The 27,015-nt window shown below is 43.1% G+C and overlaps 1 protein-coding gene across 5 annotated transcripts in view; it reads left to right on the top strand.

Moving 5' to 3' along the window:
* RPTOR (regulatory associated protein of MTOR complex 1) overlaps positions 1–27,015 on the top strand; it is a 520,373-nt gene that overhangs the window by 177,837 nt on the left and 315,521 nt on the right. For all 5 annotated transcript variants that reach the window (XM_077328221.1, XM_077328217.1, XM_077328219.1 and 2 more), the window contains one exon: positions 6,236–6,382. In XM_077328221.1, the coding sequence (XP_077184336.1) occupies positions 6,236–6,382 (147 nt within the window). The remainder of the gene's footprint in view (positions 1–6,235; positions 6,383–27,015) is intronic.

Below are 27,015 nucleotides of genomic sequence, written 5' to 3' on the forward strand. Positions count from 1 at the left end.
TGCAAGCACTGGGTCATTTCTGACCCTTGGAGTGATGCCCTCTAGCGTTTTTATGGCAGACTCAATACGGGGTGGTTTGCCAGTGCCTTCCCCAGTCATTACCGTTTACCCCCCAGCAAGCTGGGTACTCATTTTTGGGTGCAGATGGACAAACTCTAACGGAAGGATGCAGAAGAAGAAGAAAGCAGAAAGGCTCAGCGCCTATTTTTCATCTGTTTTTTCCTACAGGTCAAAGGGTTTAGGCACATCTAGAGATGGCAGTAGCCAAGAGATAGTGTCTGGGTGGCAGGTTGACATGGACAGAGAGGTTGTTGAGAGGCATTTAGCTGCACTGGATGAGTTCAAATCCCCTGGGTTGGATGAAATGCACCCAAGAGTGCTCAAAGAACTTTCCAGGGAACTTGCACAACCCTTGTCCATCATCTTAGGGACCTCTTTAAGGACTGGAGATGTCCCGAAGGACTGGAAGAGAGCAAACGTTATTCCAATCTTCAAAAAAGGGAGGAAGGATGACCCGGAAAACTACAGACCAGTGAGTCTGACCTCTGTTGTTGGTAAGATAATGGAGCAGATATTAAAGGGAGCGATCTGCAGACATCTGGAGGACAATTTGGTGATCCAAGGAAGTCAGCATGGATTTGTCTCCAACAGGTCCTGTCAGACCAACCAGGTTTCCTTTTTTACCAAGTGACAGGTTTGCTGGATCGTGGAAATTCGGTTGATGTCGTTTACTTGGATTTTAGTAAAGCTTTTGATAAGGTTCCCCATGATCTGATGGATAAATTGAAGGACTGCAATCTGGATTTTCAGATAGTTAGGTGGATAGGGAATTGGTTAGAGAACCACCCTCAAAGAGTTGTTGTCAATGGTGTTTCATCAGACTGGAGGGAGGTGAGTAGCGGGGTACCTCAGGGCTCGGTGCTCGGTCCGGTACTTTTTAACATGTTTATTAATGATCTAGATGAGGGGGTGGAAGGACTACTCATCAAGTTTGCAGATGACACCAAATTGGGAGGACTGGCAAATACTCCAGAAGATAGAGACAGAGTTCAACGAGATCTGAACACAATTGAAAAATGGGCAAATGCTTTGGAGGGCAGCCGCAACTCCCCCTCCCGGCCCCTCCGCTAAAGCGGCCGATTAGCTTGCGGCTCGGCAAGCTTCTCTTCCCCCCCCCTGAAGCGAGAAGCTTGCCGGGCCGCGAGCTAATGGGCCGCTTTGGCGGCCGATTTGCTCGCGGCCTGGCGAGCTTCTCGCTTCGGGGGGGAGGGAAGAAGGAGCCGCAGCCCAGCGCCAAGGCTTTCGCGGCCCGGCACCGGGCTGCGGCCCGCGGGTTGGGGACCACTGCTTTAGGATGCTTAGGGCTGATCCTGCGTTGAGCAGGGGGTTGGACTAGATAGCCTGTGTGGTCCCTTCCAACTCTATTATTCTATGATTCTATGATAATGCCACTACTGACCAGACACATTTCGGCTTTGCTGCCTTTATCAGTGGTCAGGCATAAATAAATAAAGCAGCATGCATAAAATACAAGCACAGAAATGTTAAATATACAGTTGGCTCCTTTACATACACTGATATAATATCTTAACTATGTAGGATACTAAAGATTTTAATTGATTCTATGGACCATGCGGCCAGATAAAATTCTTTGAGGCCTCTTCTGTTTCTCAAGCAGGCCTGTGTGGCCCCTTCCAACTGTATGATTCTATGATTCTATGATTCTTTGTCCAGATGAGCATTTCCAGTATCCAGTGAGTATCCTATAGGAGCCAGCCTTTCTCCATGCTGAGGTAGAACTTCAGGCTTCAAGGTAGTTGTTTTAAAAGCAAAAAGAGAGATAGAGATAAATTAAAACTCTTGAAATGAAGAGCTATTATAGTTTGGTTATAAATCAGGCTTTCACTTATAACAGGACACCTGCAGATGTTGGTGCAGTTATCTTAAAATGCCCAAAGAGTCTAAGGTTATTTGTAGCTCTAATGATTCCCAAAGCTTCTCAAAGTTCATCTATTTTCTCCACCTTATCTGTAGAACAGTAGACAATAGAGCGGTAAATATCAATAAGTATTTCCCAGAGAGAGAGCCACATGCCGAGCTCATTCATTGCAGCCACCATCTTCTTTCCTCTCACCTTGGTTGGTATTTGGAGGGGAGACCCCCAGGAAGCCTATAGTAATAATAATAAATGGATGGTAGGCTTATTAGATACTAAGCAGGATTTGCCAGTTTTTTGGAAGCTATACTTGTTCGGCAATAGCTGTGATAGTTCTTTATAGCCTTATGTTCATATGTACATTACTGAAAAGTACGTAAAATACTGTTTCCTTCTGTTCCCCAGTGGCCTATGTTATGCACCATTGAAATATTGAGGCTTTGGATGTAAATGAAATACAATTGTTATATATGACACTCAATAAAACCATAAAAACAAAGCTCCCTCAATGCTTTATACAACGGAGAGAAATCCAGTTGTCCCTGGTTCCAAGATGATGGCCAGAGCAGTCAAGCAAACCGACAACTTCTAACATCTAAAAGCCACCAAATAGGCCTACTGAATTTGGCTAAATAGGCCATAATTCTAAAACAATAACCCAAATAACAAAAAATCAAAGCAAATCTTGGAAAACTAAGCAGAGAAACCATACCCCAAAATGAAATCCCCTCCCACCAACAATACTACAAGGAAGAAACCAAAGTGAGGGAAGGAAATAATGAAAGACACAGGGGGAGAAAATTTAAGATAAGCAGCAGAAGAAAACAATAGCAAATTGGAAATCAAAAATTGGAACCAAAGAAGGTAGAGAGAGGAAAAACAGACTGATCTACTGCCATGGTCCCCTCAAAACTTCCAGCCAGCACTACGGCAGAACACCCCCTCCCCAGGAACCAAAGGCTCAAAGTAACTGGGCATCAACTCAAAGCCAGGGCATCAACTTGGCCCAGCCCCCCACACTCATAGCCACTGACCTGGTAAAACTAACCACCAGAGCAAACTAGCTGCAAGTGGAACTCCCCAGCAGGCACACAGGGAGACAGGGACACAAGGCACCAACCCCGACCATTAATCCACCATCCACTGACCTGCTGCTGGTTTGCCTCCTTATTGAGATTGCGTACAAGAAACCAGACCAATCCCAAAACCATCATCAGTCAACATCCTGACCACCAGGAAACCGACCAGAAAAAAATGCAACCAGTCCAGCATCCAATCAGACCACAGAACCACATCTTTCCATGAGGCCCAAGCCTGCATTGTCCCTTTGGCCCAACATTTAGTGGCTGCATCCGATCACTAAAGGAAGCTTCCCCCAATCATGCCCACTGGAGGAATGTTTACCACAATGTCCAGCTACCAGCAAGCACTGAGGACTTTGTGGGCATTCAGAATGTGAGAATGGAGGCAGCAGGTAGCTTGGGGTTAGGGAATCGGTCCCCGGGAAAGTGAGAATAGAATGGGGGGGGGGAGTGAGAAGTAGTTAGCAGTGGGAAAGGAACAGGGGAAAAAGAAGTAAAGAAAAACAAACAAAAAAAGCTGGAGGTCTAATAAAAAAAGGGGGGGATTCGTAAGAAATGAGAGTGACCACTAGACCTTTGGAAGAAAAGGGGGGAGGTGGAGATGAAATGAAATGAAAACACTGGTATGGAGAAGGAAAAGAGGCCAAAGTACAGTGGGAGCTTCGATCAGAATCAGGCCGGCCCCTTCAGGCCTATTGGAATGAACTCATGGAAGTGCTGAGGCCCTGCAGGAACTTCCTCAGTTCTGCAGGGCAAGCACTCCTGGCAGGTATTTGGTTGAAGCTGGGGCAACCTGGGCCCCTTCTTGTTACAGCGAGAACATCAGGCTGACTCCCTGTCTCCAAGGCACTGGGTGGAGGGAGGTTTGTTGATCTATGGGACAATGAGAGCTGGGCAGCGGGTTAAGAGTTGTTCTTGCCACTGAGGATTTTGTAAGGGTTGGTTTTAAAAAAAAAAAATCATTTTATTGTGGGGTTTTAATATGTAACTTGCCGTGAGCTAGCCAGTCTGGGAGTGGCAGGCAATAAATCGAATGAATTTGCATGATACAAAGCTTATTGTATACCACCCTGAGCTATAAGGGAGGGCAGTATAGAAATGTAACAAACAAATAATAATAAACATTATCAGCAACTGGATTGAGGGACAGTTGAATGGCCACGAAATTCCCTTAAGGGTAGCATTTTGTAGTTTCTTTTAACTATAAATTTGCTACTTCTGATCAGAGCCTTTGAAAATGATCTCTTTGCCCTTCAGTGGAAGACCTGTGAGTTTTCACTGGGTCTGTGGAAATCTAAACACCCATCATTTTCTGGTAGTGCTATATTTATGAGAGATTAAGCATAATATATCCTGACAGATTAAAAAGGCTAAATCCCTCAGGAAGTATTATTTCAGCCTGATTTATTTTAGCCCCAAAGCTAGATCTCAGTAGCTTTGTTTAGGTAAGCAGAGCTGAGATTCCACAGGGATCCAAATGTAAAAGGACAACATCGCATGGCTGGAATAAAACATTTCAAAATTAATAGTTAAATTGGTGTGATCTTTTTAAAACATACATATGTGCACCCACCCAATTCTTGCTTCCCCTCTCTACCCTTTGCTTTCATTCATTTTTATTCTTATGTTTAATTTTTCATTACTCTTATTATGTTGTTGTGGTATAAGTTCCTTTGTGGATGGTTTAATCTTTTAGAATGGCAATAAGAAGAAAGCCTACTTTTTAATGTTTAATTTAACCTGACAGATAAAGAGGATCTTAATAAATAAATAATCTGCAATGCATCTCTGTTCTTTTATTTGGAATGAAAAGGGCTTTCCCCCTGTATATTTAGTATGAGAATCAGAGACACAATTAGTTTGTGCCCCTCTCCCTGTCCTAAATCCATGTTACCATGTGGTGAAACATTCAGGAGTGAAAGACACAAGTTATTTTGGAGGCTTGCTAGTTGACTTAGATGCAATAGATCCAGCTTAAGGTAGAGCAAGACAAAGATGTACAACAATCCCTCAGACTGTGTCAGGAAACATTTCTTCTTCTTGGAAGAAGAGTTGGTTTTTATACCCCTCTTTTCACTATCCAAAGGAGTCTCAAAGCGGCTTACAATTGACCAAGCAGTCCTTCCGCTCCATACAACAGACACCCTGTGAGGTAGGTGAGGCTGAGAGAGCTCTGAAAGGACTGCTTGGTCAAAACAGCTTTATAAGTGCTGTGGCTAGCCCAAGGTCACCCAGCTGGTGGCATGTGGAAGAGTGGGGGGAAAGTAGGGAGTAGTATTTAAAATAAATAAATATGGATGGATGCCAATTATGTTGTGTTGTTGTTGTTGTAGTTGCCATGGCTTTCAATGCAGTGATAGCTGAGCTTCATTCTGTTGTTAGACCTACTCTGTACACACAAGATAGCCTGCTTCTGGTCATTCAGGCAATAATGCATTCCCTCTTCATACGTTTTGTTATGTCACTTTGTCTACTATAAAAGATCATGTGAACAATGTCTTCGATTATAGTCCTTAATGGGGAACAGCAAGAATTATTTTTCCAGTATAACATGCTAGCAATGGAAATCTTATACAGTACAATTTCCTTACATTGTGCCCTGAAACATTGGTAAAGTTTATGTTACACAGGACTTATGTTATAAAGTACTTCTCAAACTTGGTCTGCTTTTTTAAATCAATGTTATTTTTCATTATAAGCTGATGTATGGTTGTTTTGCTTGTTAACATATAATAATTCCCCCTTCCGCCCCTCCTTTTTTCTCCTCTTGCTCTTTTTCACTTATGTGCCTTTTAAAATTCTTGATAATTCTTGATTATAAAATTCTTGATAATTTTGTATCCTCCAAAGAAATATATTTGCATTTCTGAATTTCAGTTTTTTATTATGTAATTAAAGATATGGAACATTGCAATAAACTGTTGTCCATTATCATGCAAGAAATGTATTCTTCTAATGAACATAATCAAGAGGTATCTTAGCATAGTTTGGAACCCTTGTATGACTTTAATAATAATAATAATAATAATAATAATAATAATAATAATAATAATAATGTTTAGGCTACCACTCCTGTTACAAACTAAACAGTTACGCAGCACTATAGATGCAGATGGATCCTGACGACAGAAATATATTGTTCACTAGTTCTGTATACTGGAGGCAAAAAGCCTACTATTAGTTATTCTGTCTTATGCATTTTTTATTTCTTTTGCAGAACTACACGCAGTACATCCCATTATCCATATATGACCTACAGACTTGGATGGGCAGTCCTTCCATTTTTGTATATGATTGCTCCAATGCTGGCCTGATTGTCAAGTCCTTCAAGCAGTTTGCCCTGCAGAGGGAGCAGGAATTGGAGGTGAGATGTCTCAGAGTGTGAGGTAGCACAGAGGGGTAATTGTAGATGGCTGGTAGGGCATTGGAAATGCTGGGGCAAGGCTAGGGAGTTTTTACTGATTAAGAAATATTCAACTAAGAGCAGTATAGAAAACTGACCTGGGGAAAAAGGAAACTTATTTGGATAAGAATGGCACACTGTTGCCATCCCCTGTAATGGCCTGGATATTTAATGGATGGGTTAATTAAATGATAATATTAATATAATTAGTGGCCTGATGGGTTTTACTGCAGAGCTGAGGTAAAGGTAAAGGTATCCCCTGTGCAAGCACCGAGTCATGTCTGACCCTTGGGGTGACGCCCTCTAGCGTTTTCATGGCAGACTCAATACGGGGTGGTTTGCCAGTGCCTTCCCCAGTCATGACCGTTTACCCCCCAGCAAGCTGGGTACTCATTTTACCGACCTCGGAAGGATGGAAGGCTGAGTCAACCTTGAGCCGGCTGCTGGGATTGAACTCCCAGCCTTATGGGCAAAGCTTTCAGACGGCTGCCTTACCACTCTGCGCCACAAGAGGCCCTTTCTGCAGAGCTGAATGCAGGGGTAAAACAAGCCAAATTATCTTATATATTTTAAGACCTTTGCCAGCCTGGAGATCTGTTACTGCTTCTTGCTGTTGCACCAAACATACAGATAGTAAACTAACCTTTACAAAGAAGAAACTTCCTGCTAATGGCAAAGATGCTCTTAATAAAAGGAACATTTTATGTTTAGCATTTAAAATTAGTGTTGCGAATGTAAATTCTAAAAGTGAAGTCATAGTTAAGATTCAGTTTTGCCCTTGACTCTGTTTGGAGAGATATATTTCCCCTAGTTGCAACTGCCAGAGATTCATGATTGGAAACCAATTTATTATTTTATATAGTGGAATACTTTCAATATTTTCAACTTTTACTTTTGAGTATGAGAAACCAAGCCAAATTAGTCTGAAGTATGATTCTGATTGCCAAGACTGTCCATAAATTTAATATTTTGTTAAACCAAAAGTCTATGTAATTTCATTTATTATAAGTACAAATTTTGTCTGCTTATACATTTACCTGAATTTTCAGAACAGCATTATTAAAGTCTTACATTAACTTGGGTTATCTGTAAGACTGTTAATAGAACCAGCAGTTTGACATTACTTCTGGCACATTTCCATAAAAGAGAAAGTCATCCCACCAGTCTGTCATGTTGTCACTTGAGGAACTAGAATACTGCGCAGTTGTACTTGTTAGATGATCAGAGTCACTGATTTGAATTTCTAAAGAGAAAACAGGCTAAGCAGAACATTTTTGACTTTCCTTCTCCAACTTGGGGCCCTCATTCTTTGCTTTCCCATGATCAGTGACTTAGATCCAGTATCTTTCATAATCCACTAATATCAGCACATAAATTATTATTGCACAAAACAGTACTCATATTTAAAATCAATTGACAACATTTATTTCTAGCAGATCATAGTATTTTATTCATATGTACTACTAAATTTAAGTGTCTGATTCAGCCTTTCTCAACTTTCTGACCATTGAGAAACCCCTGAAACATTCTTCACACTTCAAGAAAGCCTAAAAGTGGTACGATTGTGCAGAAAATGGTTGGTAAACATAGCTGTATTAATTCCTAGGGCCCCTCAATTTCCCACCTCCTTCAGGCCCATCATTGGGCCATTTGGGGATGAATGGATGGGTTGACATGGCCATATATGCTCAGATCACCTGATAAATGTTTAACAAATTAAAATATAAAAAATTAATTAACTCCCACCCATTCAGAAAATCCTTCCAGGGGTATTAAGAAACCCCAGGGTTTTATGAAACTGTGGTTGAGACAACCTGATCTAATTAAATACTACCAACTTTCTTCTGCATACTTTATAGCCCCCAAACATTGAGATGTAGTTAATTTTAGCATGCAAAGAGTATCAAAAACTTTTACAGCCATTCTTTCTTATTATCTCTCCTCCCTCTAATAGATGAATGGGGGGGGATTGAAGGTACCGCCATCCTACCTGTTGTTGATGATTATTGTTGTTGTTATAGTCCTTTTAATGGGGTTTTGATGGGTTTTAATGGGGTTTTAGTCGGACATATGTGAACCACCACAAGCCTTTGGGAGTGGCGGTCAATAAATTGAAGTAATAAACAAACAAACAATAAACTAGTACGTAGTGATGGGCATGAACCAGCTCACTAACCAAAATTCAGATAAAAATTGGGTCAGTGCAAAGTTCATGAGCTGATGTTGGGGGAAGGTATTTTGCCTGAACATTTACCAGACTTCTGGCTGGTTCAGCTTGGCCATTCAGGGTCAACCATTTAAACCTGATAGCTGTACAGTGTGAAGTCTGCCAATGAGCTGTTAGGTTTTACAGATCTGATGGCAGCATTTGACATGGGCAATCACAAACTTCTGTCCCACCACCTATCCTATATAGGGATTGGAGACAGAACCCTAAAAATGGCCAAAATCCTCCATTGTCAGGTGTTTCCCTACATAGGGCCCTCAACTTTTGGGTCCCACAGGGAGCTATGCTCTCCTCAGTGTTATTCAACATTTACATGTGCCCTCTTATCCAGATGATCTGGAGTTTTGGGCTGGGCTGTCAACAGAATGCTATTGACACCCAGCTATTTCTGTTAATGGATGGCCATCCATCGACACTGCCAGACCATGTGGTCATATCCTAGAAGCTGTGGTGGATTGTCTTAATTAGAGTCATCTGAAGTTGAATTCAGCCAAGATGGAGAAGCACTGGTTGAGTCAGCATGCAGAGAGACAGGTGATACATCTTCCTTTCTTGGATGGAGCCCAACTAACACCAGTGCCTTCTGTTAGTTTTGGTGTGATTCTGGATGCCTCCCTATCAATGGAGGCCCAAATCACGAATGTGGCATGCCTGGTGTCAGTTTGCACCCTACATTTTGGCATTGGACCTAGCCAGGGTGAACCATGCTATGGTCACCTCTAGATTGGAGACTGCTTCAGGTTCAAAGTTTTGGTATTAACCTTTAAAACCCTAAATGGTTTGTCTGGCATATCTTTAGAACTGCTTTTTCTCCTATATCTCCCAAAGAGTGTTAAGATTGTCAGACTAACATCTGCTCAGACTCCCTGGGCGAAAGGAAGTAGAATTGGCCTCAACAAAAACCAGGGCTTTTTGGGCCATGGCCCTAGCCTGATGGAACACTCTGCCAAAAGAGACCAGGGCCCTGTTGGACTTTAACGAGTTCCATAGGGCCAAGTAGGATGACCAGAAAATGCTGGCCTTGTCACTGGAAACTGAAGTAGGATCTGCTCCAAAACCATGAACCCTACTGTCTTGAGGTTAAATTAGAGAATATTGTGATTTTAACTGCCCTGAATTGCACAGCAAGGGCAGGTTAGAAAAATAAAATATTGTATATTTATTTTAATTGGCTGCCAGCCATTTAGTCCTAACAGGTGACCATTGGACCCACTGTGCTATTAGGTTTAAATGGCTGCAAGGCACTAAACCCATCAGTTTCACTCCACCGCTTTGAAATGGGTGTTCCCAGGTGTTTTCCCCCTGGGAAACCCTCCCCATGACTGGGAGGAAGATGGAAAAGAAGCTCCTTTTGGGACAGTTCCCACTGTGGCCAGGAGAAAGGAGGAACTGAACTTTCTGGACCAGCTTGGTCTTGGTAGGGCCCTTTTGGATCATTTTTGTTCAGGGTTTGGTTCAGGGGCAGCTCTGAATCCTGAACCACATTATTTTGGGTTTATGATTATTCCTCTTGGAAATTATCCAGGTCTCATAATGCCCAGGGAAAATATGTCTTGCCACTGTCAATAAATTTAATACCAGTTTCCTATGAGTAACTGGAAAAATACTACGTTCTTATGGCTTCTGAAGAATAATTTTGTGAACCAGTACATTATTTCCTTGGGCGGAAGAGTTTATGCCCATGAACAGTGACCCAACCACCAGTAACCTAAAATATCCGTACAAGCATTATGTTGACTGCTTCCTAGTGCTTTTGTGATACTTTTATGTACGGTGATTGCCCTGAGGTAACTATATAGCGCTTTTGTGACAAATAAAGAGCAGTTTCCCTCAAGCAGTAACTAGATAGGCCTTCTGAGGTTATGTTGCAGATATTTCTAAGGCAACAATTTAAATCTTGTGCAGTAGCTCCTCAGTGAACGATGATGAAGGGCAAAAATTCAGATATTCATATTAAGTAACTATCTAATTGGCTTGCTTTGTGATGTATGCAACTGCTGTTGTGTTTGGTGGGTGGTCGGTTTTGTTTTTAGTTTTTTGGCTTGCTTTTGCAATAAAATATTGCTGATTTTATTGAAGTCATTGTCAGCGTAGAGATCTTTGTATATTGGATTGATCTTTGTTAGTTAAGATGGATCAGTTAGAAGCCACAGTTGGATGTGAAACAGTTCATTGGTCAATATAACACCTAGGATTGCTTTAGAAAGCAATCCTAGAATTGCTTTTTGTGTGACTGCTATACCTGAGTACCACTTCAGTTTAAGCTTCTGTTTTACCTGTCTAGAAAAGCAGCCATTTGAGTCTGTGTCAGCAAGAAGGCAAAATGTGCTGTGGCTGATTAGATGCCAGGGCAAAGCAGCAGGGCTGAATCTTATTTTATACGTAAGGAGCCAAGTCAGACACCTCACTTAGTAGAAGAAGAAGAAGAAGAAGAAGAAGAAGAAGAAGAAGAAGAGTTGGTTCTTATATGCCACTTTTCCCTACCCAAAGGAGGCTCAAAGCGGCTTACAGTCGCCTTCCTGTTCCACTCCCCACAACAGACACCCTGTGGGGTGGGTGAGGCTGAGAGAGCGCTGATATCACTGCTGGGTCAGAACAGTTTTATCAGTGCCATGGTGAGCCCAAGGTCACCCAGCTGGCTGCATGTGGGGGAGTGCAGAATCAAACCCGGCTTGCCAGATTAGAAGTCCGCACTCCTACCCACTACACCAAACTTAGGGCTCTGGGACAGAACGGGGAGCTTACCTGCTTCCCTTTTTTCAAGATTAGTAGTTTGACCAAAGACTTCCTTCTGTAATATCATGGGCATTTTAAATAAGTAGCTGAGACCATTGCTCATTTATGCCATTCTCTTTAGATAAACTTTTAATTTATATTTTGAAAATTTAAATTAATGCAGTTGTATAATTTTAAAAGAAAAGGAAATAATAATGAAAAGTCCCTCCATACTAAAGCTGTTGAGTTTGAAAGAGTTTGCAGCACTTATAATGCAAGAAAGCATTCACAGTACAGAAAGGAGACATCACCAAACTAGCAGCAGTAGCAAATTGCAGAAAAAGTCAATCTTAACAGTTTTTGGGTTGGGATGGTCCTTATTAGTGCAAATTAAAGCAACTAAATTGTAGTACACTGTAGTTCTAGACTTGGAGCCACTTGAGCATGGTCCTTATTAGTGCAAATTAAAGCAACTAAATTGTAGTACACTGTAGTTCTAGACTTGGAGCCACTTGAGCATTTACACAGGAAGAATGAGTTTTTACAATGGGGACAACATTCTCGTGATTATACCCCCCTCCCAGTACAAAATGTTCTATGAAAAGCAGCTTCTTGTGGAAATAACTCTAATAGATCTAGGCAACAAATTTAAGAATGGAATTATCCAGTGTGAAATGAATTACCCACACTGTCAAAAGTAAAGAGTTAGCATGATATAATGCCTATAGAGCTAGAACTTGGATGAGGGGAAGCTGAGCTATGCCTCTATCATGAAACTCACTTGAACTTTGGGCAGGTCATTCTCTCTCAATCAGATTACCTCAGAGGAATGTTGAGAAGCATGTAATAAAATAATACAAATTCTTCCAAACACGGGCATAAGAAAGTCTTTCTCTTTGACTTACTCATTCCTCACTGTGTTCAGAATAAGCCTTGATAAATCTTAGGAATGTCACAACAAGGAATGAGTAAGTCTGTGTGCTTGATTTTTTACAGAAAACTTTTCTTTTTTTTGCCATGGGTCTCCAAAGCAGGCTGCATGTTTCTTTGAGGCTTACCTTAGCCAGCCTGGTTGTTCATCATGTCTATGCTTCCTACCCATTCAGTTTGGTGTAGTGGTTAGGATTGCGGACTTCTAATCTGGCATGCCAGGTTCGATTCTGCGCTCCCCCACATGCAACCAGCTGGGTGACCTTGGGCTCGCCACAGCACTGATAAAACTGTTCTGACCGAGCAGTAATATCAGGGCTCTCTCAGCCTCACCCACCCCACAGGGAGTCTGTTGTGGGGAGAGGAATGGGAAGGCGACTGTAAGCCGCTTTGAGCCTCCTTCGGGTAGGGAAAAGCGGCATATAAAAACCAACTCTTCTTCTTCTTCTTCCTACACTCAAGAATGTTTGTAATGGGTAGTTTTCCTTGCTCAAATCCAGCAAGTCTAAAGCACATAAACATATCAAAGATCTAGTGATCCAGTGATTGTGCCTTGATGTGGGTCACTTTAAAATCTGATGAAAGTGTTTAATTACTTATTTATAGTCACTGAGGAAATGAAGACTGAATGAGTGATAGGTGCTAAGAGGTTGCTGCTTGATGAGATCTGAACGTAGCCTGTGTACATTGCCCGATAAAAAGCTGGTGCTGATTGAAAGCTGTTTTAGGATTTGTTTATGCAAAACTTTTACCATCAAGAGCCTGATGAAACATATTCCTCTTAACATTTCTTTTGTATGAGCATGCCAAGAGGTGCCATGAATTTGCTAGTCAAGAAATGTGCCTTTCACTTTTGAAGCATCCCCATTGTAGACAATATTACATGCCTTGTTAAAAATATACAGTGCTTATGGTTTTGCAAAAAAAAAAATGTATTAAGGGTTAAATTGCAGGTTATTTTCAGATGACCAGTAGATAACAATGCAAGAGTGTATCCTTATGTTTCATAATTAACTAAAGTTTTGATCTTAGTACGTTTTAAATTAAAATTAAGCAGTGCCTATTCTCTTCCCAGTCCCCACTAGGCTTCATGTTATTGGTTATTGTTTAGATTGTTGCTTGTATAATTAATGAATACCAACTCTGTTCCTACCTAATATCGCTATTTATTTTGATAAATGCACTATTTCCATTCTACAAGAAGGAAGCCAATACAGCTTGGAAGATGGAGATCAAAAGTTATATTTATTCAGTACTCCTGCTGTGTGTGCGTGCGTTTTAACAAAAATGTTGACCTACTAGATTATGGACTCATGGAGTAATTTGACATACTTTTAAAAAATTGGCATGTAGTAATAGTAGGGATTAAAGGATGGCCAGATGGTATCTCTAGATTTCCTACTGTAAGATAGGTTTCTCCTTAAACATTTGATAACCAAGATGTTATTTCTGAGCTTGAAATGTATTTTACTTGTATCCCATTTATAGTTAGTGTTGGTACTTGTACTCTGGATCTTTGCCCATCTTGGCTGTTAAAATTGTTTAAGGACAACATTAACAAGCCCTCAGTATCTTTAAATAGGACAGGGTCCTATTAAATAAAAGAGTAAGGCAACCTGGGGAGGAGTTAGGGCGGGCCCTGTCCAGGATAAAAACTCAGAGGGCCCAATCAGGAGCCGCAAAGCGGCTCCTGATTGGGCCCTCCAAGTGTCCATCCAGGGCCAAGCAGCCAATGGGGAGGCGCGCAAAGTGCCTTCCTATTGGCCCCTCATCAGGACAGACCAAAATTCCATTCACCCAGCCCAGTCCGGCTGCCAGTCTGCTCCTGACCACCGCAGGAAGAGGAGGTCAGCAGGGCTGCCAAGGGGGATGACAACAGAAGCTGTGCCAGCCCTTTTCGCCCCAAGGCTGTCCTAACTGTCATGACCAACTGCAAATCGCCTCAGAACCCTGACAGAGCTGGCCGGAGGCTGCAGTGTGCTCCCCCTCCCCCTCTCCCTGCTGCGAAGGAGCCTCTGACAGGCCCCGGCAGAGGGAAGGAGGCCTTTCCAAGAGCAACACAGGGGAGCCTGAGGGCCTTCCTTTTGAGGGGGGGGACTTTCCCCTTCTGCCAAACAGTTACCTGACAGGGAGGCCACAGAAAAGCCCCTTCTCACTTCAAATACTGCTCTGGCCGGGGGTTAGACACAGCCAAGCCACGTGTCTTTCTACTTTGCAACTCTCTGCAGATTTGAGGCCACTGCACAGTGTTATTCTGCAGAGGAAGCTGGCTCTTTTGTCTCCTGTTTCATCTGCACAACAACCCTGTGCAGTAGGCCTCAAGTCTTTCAATTCAACAACAACCTGTGTGGGAAGCCTTAAATGTTTCTTCTCTACCACAACCCTGTCCAAAGTAGCCCTTTCTGCCTGGGGAGCTGATCTTTATACTCTGCAGGTGAGCTGTAATCCCAGGAGCTCTCCAGGCCACACCTGTAGGTTGGCTACCCCTGGGTTGGAAATATTCCTGGAGGTTTGGAGGTGGGACTTCAAAATCGTACAATGCCTCAGAGTCCAGCCTTCAAATGAGCCATTTTTGCCTGCAGTTGTTAAGGAGTGGTGCAGGAGTGTCCCTCCTGGCCTATGGGTTATGGCCAGCCCTTATCAGCAACTGTTTGCATTCTGGGGCGCAGACAGGCAGACCAGCATCAGTCCTATGAGTCTGGAACGTGCAGGAAGATCTAAATAAATATTTACAGCCTGAAACTAAATAGAGAACAAGTAAATGTCTGGAGACACATTGTAACTGAAATAGTAACTGGCAAATAACCTTGGCCTGGCAAATAAAAAACCAGTATTAAAAACCTTACTAAGGTCAAGTCTGCTGTGCACAGACAGTCTTCCTCTTAGGGTTGCCAGCTTCCCTGTGGGGCTCGCTACCCCACCTCCCTCATGGGGAGTCTGCTATGGGGAGAGAAGGGGAAGACGATTGGAAAATGCTTCGAGGCACCTGAGGCCTGCTGGGTCACTGCGGCCCATTCCCAGTTCTCTCAGATCCCTCACAACCCTACATACCTCACAGGTTGACTATTCTGGAGAGACACTTGGAAAAGGTGTTTGTAAACCGCTTTGAGACTCCTTTGGGTAGTAAGCAATAGGGTACAAAAATCCGTTCTTCTAAGGAGCAACCATGAAAGAAGCATGCGGGCACATAACATTTTTCCAACAGTGAAAATATGGGAGACAGAAGGAACAGGGTGGACACCGGTGTACTGTGACTACCCTATGTGTATTAGGGCAGAGGGGCATTTCGGTGAATGTGGCCTAATTCACACAAGAAGGGAAATGACGCAGAACTGGGGGGAATTGGTTGCCATGTAATCTTCCCCTAAGAAGAGTTTCCAGTCTGATTTTCCCTTCACATATCTGAGGACATGGCTCTGGAAAGCTCATCTGTAACCACTATGCCAAAATTCCCAAAGGTCAGTCCTCTCCCACACTCAACGAACATTCTACACCACAGGTTCTTGACATCCATATATCCACACCCATACCCTCATTTGCCACCATGCCACCACAACCTCCCACACAACACACACGTTCAACCCCATGCCCTTACAGACTGGACAACTCCTCCCCTTCCTCTTCCCACTGCCAAGCTCTAGCGCCCATTGTATTCTTGGAGACAACGGGCTTTGTCCCTAGTCTATTATAAATCAGTTACTAACTCAGGACACCTTGCCCTGGATCCTCAAACAATTTCTTCCTGGCCCTGGAAGGGTTTCCTGAATGGGTGGGAATTAATTAAATTTTAATATATTTTTAAAATTTGTTAAACATTTATGAGATAATATGACCATATATAATTAGGTCAACCCCCTCCCAAAATGGACAATGATAGACCTGGAGTGCGTGGAAAGGGAGGGGCCACAGATGGGCATGTACATAGCCATGTTTCCCAACCATATTCTGCACAATTGCACCATTTTTGTGGTTTTTTGAAAGACAAAAACTCTATGGTTTTCCTGTGGTAATTCCTGTTTTTAGTACAGTTTTGCTCTTCCGACTTACCATAGCACCAAGGGTTTTTACCAAATGCATGTCAGTAGTTGTTACCTATCTCCATTTCCAGGACTGCATGATATATCTCTATGTTGACAGTTGGTTACTTACAGCACCATCTAGGTATTTGCTGCAGGACCATGGTGCTTTCTGTATTCACAGGTTAATTTTGATTCATACTGAATTGAAGCCAGTATCCATTTAATCCACCTTCTGTTTGCATTCTTCTCCTGCACTCTGCATTTATCTTCTTTCTTGGATTTTCTTTGCCAAATTGCAGAGTTTAAGAACAATGGTATTGCTGAGATTCTTTTTTCTTGTTGTGCGGTTGCTTGGTCTCTGGTTATCACTTTCTGGCAGAACCAGGGCTGTCACTTTCCGGCTTCACATTTTAGTGCTGCTTTCATTTTGTTTCAGCATCTATGCTGTAAAATCATTTTTTGCTGCTTTGTAAGGCCCACTAAGTGTTGACAGAAGCATGGGGCAGCATTAATGTCAGAAGAATACACTAAGTGGTTTCATTCCCCACTCTTCCACATGCAGCCAGAAGGGTTATCTTGGGCCAGTCACAGCCCTCTCATTGCTCTCTCATCCTCCCCTCCCTTGTGGGGAGGAGAGAGGTTGGTAATCGTAAGCCTCTCTGAGACTCCTTTTGAGTAGTAAAAAACAGGGTTCAAAACCCAGCTCTTCTTTTCTTTCTTCGTGGGCTGATATTCAAAAACTCCATAGGGGTTTCCTCTTAGACATGATATTGAGTTTTGTACTGATTTTTACTGATGGATTGGGGAGTTGAGTGCAGTACCTTTAGAATATTGTATTCAATTCTGGTCACCATATCTCCAAAAGGACATTGCAGAGCTGGAAAAAAGTATAGAAGAGGGAGTTGGAACACCTTTCCTTTGAGGTAATGCTGAAGAGTCAGGACTTTCAATTTAGAAAAGAGACAACTAAGGGGGCATGATAGAGGTTTATAAAATTATGTATCAGGTAGAAAGTGTTGACATAGAGAATTTTTTCTCCCTCTCCCAGAATACTAGAACTGAAGGGCATCCACTGAATCTGAGGGGCTGTAGGTTCAGGATGGACAAAAGGAAATCACACAGAGGAAATTAAAACGTAGAATTGATTGCTAGAGGATGTAGGGACGGCCAAAGGAATAAGCTGCTTTAAAAGGGGGTTAGATAAATTCATGGGGGATAAGTACAAAAGACTACTAGCTATAGTGACTCTGGGGAATTTCCATATTTGGAGGCACTAATTCTCTGAATTCCAGAGTCATGAGGCAACATTGGGGAAGACCTTGACCTGTATGCCCTAATTTTGGTTGCCAAAAGGAACTGGTTGGCCACTGTGTGAAGCATGATGGTGGACTAGATGGACCATTGGTCTGATTCATGAGGGTTCTTCTTATGTTCTTCTTTGCTAATTGTTGCTGTTCTGTGTCTGAGTCCTGTAAGCATATCAATATGTTGGACCTCCTTGCTATCAGGTATGCTTTTTTCTCTTTTGCAGACTAGCTGGAGAGCAAAAGAGTCCTCATTGTAACAGACAATACCGTGACAAAATCTTATGTAAACAGACAAGGAAGTACAACCTCCCTAGCTCCCTAGCCCCAGTGCCTCCAGAATTTGGCGCTGGCAGTTCTCAGAAAGATTGCATTACAGGCAATCCACATTTTGGGAACATTAAACATTGCAGCAGACTCAGAGGGGAATAATCCAGCTGCATCCCAATAGCCACCTTTTGGCTCAATGGAGTTTGATCCCCCTCCCCAGCTGCAAGAAGGAGATACATATTTTTTCTTTGAGGTGAAGGACCTTCTATGAATGAGCACTCTCCTGCATACAATGTGGAGTCCATCTCCCCCCCTCCCCCCCAGTCTCGCAGGCTGAAGGATAGGGTAAGAGGAATATCGTCTGACAGAGTTGTCAAGATTCTTTCCTCAGCACACAGACCCTCTACCTGGAAATCTTATGCAGCTCTAGGGAAGAAGTTTCTGGTCTAATTGTCTGATAGGGACCAGAGTCCTGCCCTTTACGTATTGTCTGTAGGTATTTGCTATCTCTAAAGGATTCAGCCCTTTAAGTGTCTTCTGTAAAGGTATATCTGTTGGCTATTTTCACCTTCTAAGAAAGTGTTGATGGCTGTTTTTCTCCAAATTGCATTAAAAGTTTTTGAAGGGTCTGAATATATACTCATTAGTTCCTTCACTCCATCCTTAATGGAGCCTTTCCCTGGATCTTTCCCATTTAATGTATAAAACTATTTGAACCCATGACAAAGTGTGACCTCGCTTTGCTGTCATTTGAAATGGCATTTTTATTAGACATCACATTGACTCATTGGTGGGTGAGTTGAGGATCCTCAGCTGTTCCCTACACTTTACCAAGGTTCATACAGTTAAGGTGGTACTAAGTACCAAAGTAAGTTTCCTTCCTAAGATAGACTTCATTTTCCATAGACTTCATTTCCCAAAGATACCATTCTTCCAGCATTTTTCCCTCTCTCTCTGGCCCAGAGGAACAGACACTGCACAAACTGCTTTGCTGGTTTATGTAAGGGATGCCCAGCATCTACTCAGCAGCTTACTTTCCAAGATTGAATGCCCCCTTCTGGTTGTGGTGCAGAGTACCAGATCTCAGGCATCTTTTGCTGCTTTCCTGGTTCCCTTGCTGGATATCTGTAAAATGGCAACATGGTCTTCTATGTTGACATTTGCCAAGCACTACACCATTGAATCCAGTGTTGGTGTGGGAAAAGTGATACTGCAATCACTGTTTCACTGAGGATACCACACCTACCTCCTGCAGTAAGTCAGTTTGCTACTCTCCCATGTATGACTGCCATGAAGTCAGAAACATAGTTGTACTTACCTGTAACTGTTTTTCATTGAGTGGTTTCAGTGCAGGAATACATCCTGTCCTCTTTCTCCACTGTGGGATCCTCAGCCTGTGATCCTTCTCCACAGTGCCAAAGGGAGAACTGAGGGAAGCAGCTGTGCTCTACCTCAGTGGTCCCCAACCTTTTTATCACCGGGGACCAGTCCACGCTTGATAATTTTACTGAGGCCCAGGGGGGTAATCTTTTGCCGAGGGACGTCACTGCCTGAGCCCCTGCTCCCCTTGCTTTCCCACTGGTGCCCCTGACTTCCCGCTGCCCGGTGGGGGGGGGGTTCTGCCAGCAGCAGCTGCGCAATGCCACACTGTGCAGTGCACCATCCATGGCAGTCACCAGAGAGCACCAAAGGTGAGCCGGCAGCAGTGTGGCAGGGCAGCCCCCAAGGCAGCATCCAGGAGGACCAGGAGGAGCCGCAGCCCGGTACCGACTGATATGCGGACTGGTACCGGTCTCCGGACTGGGTGTTGGGGTCCACTGCTCTACCTGCTCTATCATGTGCCAGTTAGGGCTGGACATCTGGCACGTAGGAATGGATGGGGGGGGGGTGAGTGCTGTAGAGCCTAGAAAGAGCTAGAAATCTGTAGATCTTTTTCTCCACAGCTGGCCTGCATATGCACAGTCCCATGTATGCCTGCACAGATGACCACTTGACAAACAACAGTTACAAGTAAGTGCAGCTAGGTTTTTATAGGTAATCTTGGGTTTTTTGCAGTGAATTATTTCATGGAATAAGTACACTCTGGGTATGTTATCAGCATTATGGAAAGTAGCTCGCTCTTCTGTGGAGGCAAAACCTCAGTGGAGACTGCAATTAGGAAGAATTCTTGCTCAGCATGAATACTGTTCCTGAGGGACATGAAGATGAAGGGTTGAAATGCCAGTTCAGTGATCTGAAAAAGTTTAATGCCAGTTCAGCTGTATTTGTGTTCTGTGTTTTAAAAGAAAAAGTGAGGGCTTGTTGCTCAGGTGCTTCATGCTTCCGTCACTGGGGAGGTGCCTTTCTGAATTATGAGAATCACATGGGACATTTTAAATTATTCTCTTAAGATTCCTGCTGTGCTATGACTATAAGGAAAAGATGCAATGTGCCATCCAGTGGTGTTCAAATGTTACTCTCCAAAAAGATTATTATTGGTTACCATGACGGCATTAACAAGTGTTCGTGGAATCTATATGGTTATGAAATTGTTTTCAACAAGCTAAGCTATTGCTTCATCTATCTCATATTTATATAGATTTGTCACAATGAGTAATTGCATCATGAGGACAGGTATCTTGCCCCAGTGTTTTTTGTTACTTTCAGGGACTGTTACTCAAAATGCTTAATGAGGAGGGGTAACTGAGACCTTTTACTGAAGCATGCAAACCTGATTTGGTTTCAAAGGATTTTGTATTAAGAAACACACAGATAAAACACACAGAGAGAATATACAAACAATAACTTTTATGGGGAGGAGCTTAGCTAAATAGAGAAATAGAAAATATACGATACCTGTCCTGAAGCAGAGATGAAATTGATGGCCAGTGTCTTCTCCAGAAAGTGACGTTAGCTGTGGAAAGATCACAACATGTATGTCAGAGCCCAGGCTTTGACATAGATAGGGTTTGAAATTCCTGGGCCAGCCCACAGACCAGTCTGAGTGGCAGTACCGTATGATGCAGGTGATTGGTGATTGGCAAAGGCCTACAGATATACATGATAAGTTGACTGGGGTATGATGTAAATGAAGTAGGTGGTTCAGTGTATGATGCACAGCAGGAAAAATATGCTTAATGACAGAAGGAAGATGAACAATACCGTTGCCTGGGTATATTTTGATGGGATTATGTCCGGAGATGAGTGGAGAACTAGGTGACGGCATGGGGTGGGGAAGCCTGTCCCTGGACTGGGGGAGGAATGGCAGCTTCAGACGTCGTAGGGACCACCCTGAACTCTTGAGTATGCTGCACAAACCAGTGTGGCCAATAGTCGATCCCCACTCCCTGTTATCACAGCTTCTGGTACCTTAAATGCTGCCAGGCAAAAAAGCACCAGAGAAAACCCCACTCCAAAGACACAGCAAGCCTTGGTGAGGAAAAGGGAGAGACTCAGGGGAGGGGCAGAATGGGGAACATGAGGAGAACATGGAGAAAAGGGAAAGAAGGGGGAAACTTACCTCGCAGTTCCCAGTAATGTGAGGTCGCTGGAGGCAAAAGGGAATCTCACGAAGCCATGGGCTGGCAGTCGGGGGGGGGGCACTTCACACACACCCTCCCCTTAGCAGCAGAGGCGGGGCTTGAGAGTGTTGTCTGAGCATAGCCTTGGGTACAGCAGCTGCAGCAAGGGAGAAGGAAAACACAAGACTGCTAGAGAAGAAGCAAAAGAGGAAGTGGATGATGTGTGGGAGGGGCAGAACAAAGGGAGAGGCATGCCTGTATAAGTACTGGGGGTGGAGTTACAGAGAGGGGATAAAGACAGAACATAATGTGGGAGTAGGAAGAGAGAGAGGAGGGAGTGCAGGAAGGTGAGCGGTTGGGAAAATAACAGCGTATGGTGAAGGTTCACATAAATGGTGAAAACACACCTGTGGTAGACATGAGTCGTTTTATCCTCCACTCAAGATGGCTGAAGGTAGATGGAGTCAAGGGCAATCAGGACATCCTGCTACAGATTAGTGCTGATATTTCAGATATCAATGCAGTTGGCCCTTCACCTATATCTAATCAATGGCTCATATTGGCTAACTGGAAGGAAAACCATAAAGAGGTAATGGGGATCACTAAGTTGAAGGGTGCATCATGGAGACAAAACTTGAGAAGGACAAAAGAAGGTTTCTTTTTCTATGGACATTCTAATAGTGTGGCTGGGAGGGGAAATGACCATTATAGGTGATTCCCATAACTGCACATTTAACTTAAATCTGTTAGAATCATAGAATTATGGAGTTGAAAGGGGCGATATGGGCTATCTAGTTCAACCCCCTATTCAGTGCAGGATTAGCCTAAAGCATCCAGGATAATTATCTGTCCAGCTGTTGCATGAAGAGTGCCAGTGAGGGGGAGCTCACCACCTCCTTAGACAGCCAATTCTACTGCTGAACGACTCTGTGAAATGTTTTTCCTGATATCTAGCTGGCACCATTCTCCCTATAGTTAAAACCCATAACTGCGGGTCCTATCCTTTGCTTCCAACAAGAATCTTTCCCTACCCTCCTCTAAAGGATAACATTTCAAATACTTTAAGATAGCAACCATGTCCCATCTCAACCTCCTCTTCTCCAAGCTCCTCTTCTCCAACATTTCTATGTCTCTCAGCCTTTCCCCAGGCCCGGGATAATCCTTGTTGCTCTCCTCTGAACCCTCTCAATTTTGAGACCTTCAGAACTACACATAGCACTATCGGTGTGTTCTGATCAATGTGGTATACAGCAGAACTATGACATCTTGTAATTTTGATGTGATGCCTCTATTGTTACAGACCAGGACTGCATTTGCCTTCTTGACCACTGTCTTGATCACCTTCTTGATCACACTGTCTGCTCATATTTAGTTTACAGTCCACAAGTACCCCAAGATCCCATGCACACACAGTACTACCCAGAAGTGTATCTCCCATCCAGTATGCATGCTTTTCATTTTTTTTTACTCAGATCTAAAGTTCTGCATTTCTCCTTATTGAATTGTACCATGTTCTCATTTGCCCACTTTTCTGGCATGTTCAGATCTTGTTGAACTATATCTCTATCTTCTTGGGTGTTCACTACTCCTCCCAATTTGGTGTTATCTGCAACTTTAATCAGTATTCCTTCTATCTCCTTATCCTGATCTTTGATAAAAATGTTGAAAAGTACCAGACCCAGTACCAAGCCATGTGTCACCCCACTGCTCTCTTCCCTCCAATCTGATGAAATACCTTTTTACAACCACTCTTTGGGTGGGGTTTTCTAGGTAATTCCCTGTCCACTTAACCATTCAAAAATGCAGTATACAGTCATTTAGTTTACACATCAGAACATCATGGGGAACCTTGTCAAACACTCAACTGAATTTAAATAATCTAATAAACCCATCACTCAGTCAAAGAAGGCAACCAGGTTGGTTTGACAAGACCTGTTGGAGACAAATCTATGCTGACTTCCCTGGATCAGCAAATTGTCCTTCAGATGTTTGCAGATTGCCTCCTTTAATATCTGCTCCATTATCTTCCCTGCAGTTGAGGGGAAGCTCACTGGAGTTTAGTTTCCCTGGCCATCTCTCCTCCCTTTTTTGCAGATTGAGATAACATTTGTTCACTTGCAGTCCTTTGGCACCTCTCTAGTCCTCCGAGAGTTCCTAAAGATGATGGACAAGGGTTCTACATGCACTTCAGAAAAAGTTTAGAACTCATCCCGTGCAGCTAGGTGCCTCTTGACAATCTCTTGTCCATGTCAACCTGCTTCACATACAGTATACCTTGTCTACTACCATCCCTAGACATGTCCATATTCTGGGAAAACACAGAGGCAAACCAGGTACTGAAGCTTTCTGATTTCTCTCTGACAGAGTCTTTCCATCTTCACCCAACAGCAGGTATATTGCCTCATATACTTAATGTTTGCTCCTCACATTTCTGAAGAAGTTGTTCTTGTTATAGTGGGCTTCCCTGGCCAGTCTCAACTCCTAGCTTCGGCCTCTCTGATGGCTGACCTACAGTGTCTAGTAATCTGCAGATGATCTTCTTTAGAGGTCTATCCTTCCCTCCACTTCTTGAACGTTGCCATTTTCTTCCTTAGCTCCTTTTGAAGTTCTCTGTTCAGAAATGTAAATGTTGGGAGGAAGGGAGTTTTCTATCTTGTTCTAGTGATCTCAGAGCAGATGAATTTCTAAGCTGATTTCTTAGTCCAGGAGATGATTTCAGGGACTTTCCATCTTTAGCCGCTGCCAGTCTGATCACTGTGTGTACCATATTGCACATTGCCAAATATGTGGTAGGCTAGCAGAGGTGCCTCCTGGGAGACCACATTCTATTATTGGGGCTACTTGCCAAGGTCTCATGTGTATCAAAAAGTTATTTATATTTTGTCCTAATCCAATCCTCAAAGGTTTTTGGCAAATTTAAAAAGCAGTTTGAGTTTTAGATGCAAAATCTGCTTCTGTGGGGTTTTCTGTCTTTTCTCTCTTTCTTTGGGTTCATGTCATTCTTGGCACTGTGATGGCTGCTTATGAGAAGACTGGTAGTTGCAAGTGATGCATTTGAAGTCCTGTCTGATTCCAAGGCAAGTGCTGATTTCTTTTTAAAAAAATTGCATACAAGTTCCAGTCATTTGGTTGGTCTTATACTGGAAAAAGGCACCCCAATCCAGCCATCAGTTTTCTAATTAACTGGCTTTATTGAATTCAGAGGGTATCTGTAAATATACCATAATTCTAGATAGTTATATGAGCTGCTCAAGTATACTGCATTAAACAAGACTAGTTAATCTTCCTCTATCCTTCCACGTAATTGCATATCTTTGAAGCAGATTATTATATTTTACGAGAAAATGGAAAAGGAAGATGTAGGGGAGTCTATGCATCTTATAGGCTATACATCAGTGGTTCTCAACCTTCCTAACGCTGTGACACTTTAATACAGTTCCCAATGTTGTGGTGACCCCAACCATAAAATTATGCAAGTGCTCCTTCACAGAAATTAAACTGAAACTAACCAATGCCATGAAGATCCATTGTTCATGAGGAGGTGGGGACCCTAGGGGGAAGTGACCATGTCCTCATAGAATTCCTTTTGAGATGGGGAGGCAAGGAAGCTTGTAGCCAGACGCGGACGTTGGTTTTTCGTAGGGAAAACTTTAATAAACTCAGAGACATGATGAGTGTCATACCATGGACGAGAATGCTGGAAGGGAAGGGAGCATGTGAAGGGTGGGCGCTACTCAAACAAGAGCTATTGCATGCTCAATCAATGACTATTCCAGAAATACGAAAACACTGCAGGAGCTCTAAGAAGCCTATTTGGATGAACAGAGAACTTCAAGAGGAACTAAGAAAGAAAAGGAAAATGTTCAGGAAATGGAGGGAAGGACAGAGCTCTAAAGAAGAGTACCTAGGTTACTAGGCACTGTAGATCAATCATCAGAAAGGCCAAAGCTGAGAGTGAGCTAAGATTGGCCAGGAAGCCCATTGTAACAAGAAAAGATTTTTCAGTTATGTGAGGAGCAAACATAAAGTAAAGGAGGCAATAGGCCCACTGTTGGGTACGGATAGACAAGATGCAGAGAAAGCAGAAAGGCTTAACGCCTATTTTACATCTATTTTTTCCCACAGGTCAAAGTGTTTAGGCACATCTGGAGATGGCAATAGCCAAAGGACAGTGTCTGGGTGGCAGGTTAACATGGATAGAGAGGTTGTCGAGAGGCATTTAGCTGCACTGGATGACCTTGTCATCATGGGTGACTTCAATTTCCCAGATGTGTGCTGGGAAACAAACTCTGTGAAGCGTCCTCAGTCATGCAAGTTTCTGACCTGCCTGGCTGACAATTTCATTTATCAAATGGTAGATGAACCCACAAGAGGTTCAGCCATACTGGACTTAATACTGACCAACAGGCAAGAGTTGGTGGATGAGGTGAAGGAGGTGGGGACCCTAGGGGGAAGTGACCATGTCCTCATAGAATTCCTTTTGAGATGGGGAGGCAAGGAAGCTTGTAGCCAGACGCGGATGTTGGATTTTCGTAGGGCAAACTTTAATAAACTCAGAGACATGATGAGTGTCATACCATGGACGAGAATGCTGGAAGGGAAGGGAGCATGTGAAGGGTGGGCGCTACTCAAACAAGAGCTATTGCATGCTCAATCAATGACTATCCCAGAAAGACGAAAACACTGCAGGAGCTCTAAGAAGCCTATTTGGATGAACAGAGAACTTCAAGAGGAACTAAGAAAGAAAAGGAAAATGTTCAGGAAATGGAGGGAAGGACAGAGCTCTAAAGAAGAGTACCTACAGGTTACTAGGCACTGTAGATCAATCATCAGAAAGGCCAAAGCTGAGGGTGAGCTAAGATTGGCCAGGGAAGCCCATTGTAACAAGAAAAGATTTTTCAGTTATGTGAGGAGCAAACATAAAGTAAAGGAGGCAATAGGCCCACTGTTGGGTACGGATAGACAAGATGCAGAGAAAGCAGAAAGGCTTAGCGCCTATTTTACATCTATTTTTTCCCACAGGTCAAAGATTTAGGCACATCTAGAGATGTCAGTAGTCAAAGGATAGTGTCTGGGTGGCAGGTTGACATGGGTTGTCGAGAGGCATTTAGCTGCTCTGGATGAGTTCAAATCCCCTGGGCTGGATGAAATGCACCCGAGAGTGCTGAAAGAACTTTCCAGAGAACTTGCAGAACCCTTGTCCATCATCTTCGGGACCTCTTTAAGAACTGGAGAAGTCCCGGAGGAATGGAAGAGAGCAAACGTTATTCTGATCTTCAAAAAAGGGAGGAAGGATGACCCGGGAAACTACAGACCAGTGAGTCTGACCTCTGTTGTGGGGAAGATAATAGAGAAGATATTAAAGGGAGTGATCTGCAAATATCTGGAGGACAGTTTGGTGATCCAAGGAAGTCAGCATGGATTTGTCTCCAACAGGTCCTGTCAGACCAACCTGGTTTCCTTTTTTGACCAAGTGACAGGTTTGCTGGATCGTGGAAATTCGGTTGATGTCGTTTACTTCGATTTTAGTAAAGCTTTTGATAAGGTTCCCCATGATGTTCTGATGGATAAATTGAAGGACTGTAATCTGGATTTCCAGATAGTTAGGTGGATAGGGAATTGGTTAGAG

This window comes from Paroedura picta, chromosome 3, assembly GCF_049243985.1.
Source record: "Paroedura picta isolate Pp20150507F chromosome 3, Ppicta_v3.0, whole genome shotgun sequence".
Classification (NCBI taxonomy): domain Eukaryota; kingdom Metazoa; phylum Chordata; class Lepidosauria; order Squamata; family Gekkonidae; genus Paroedura; species Paroedura picta.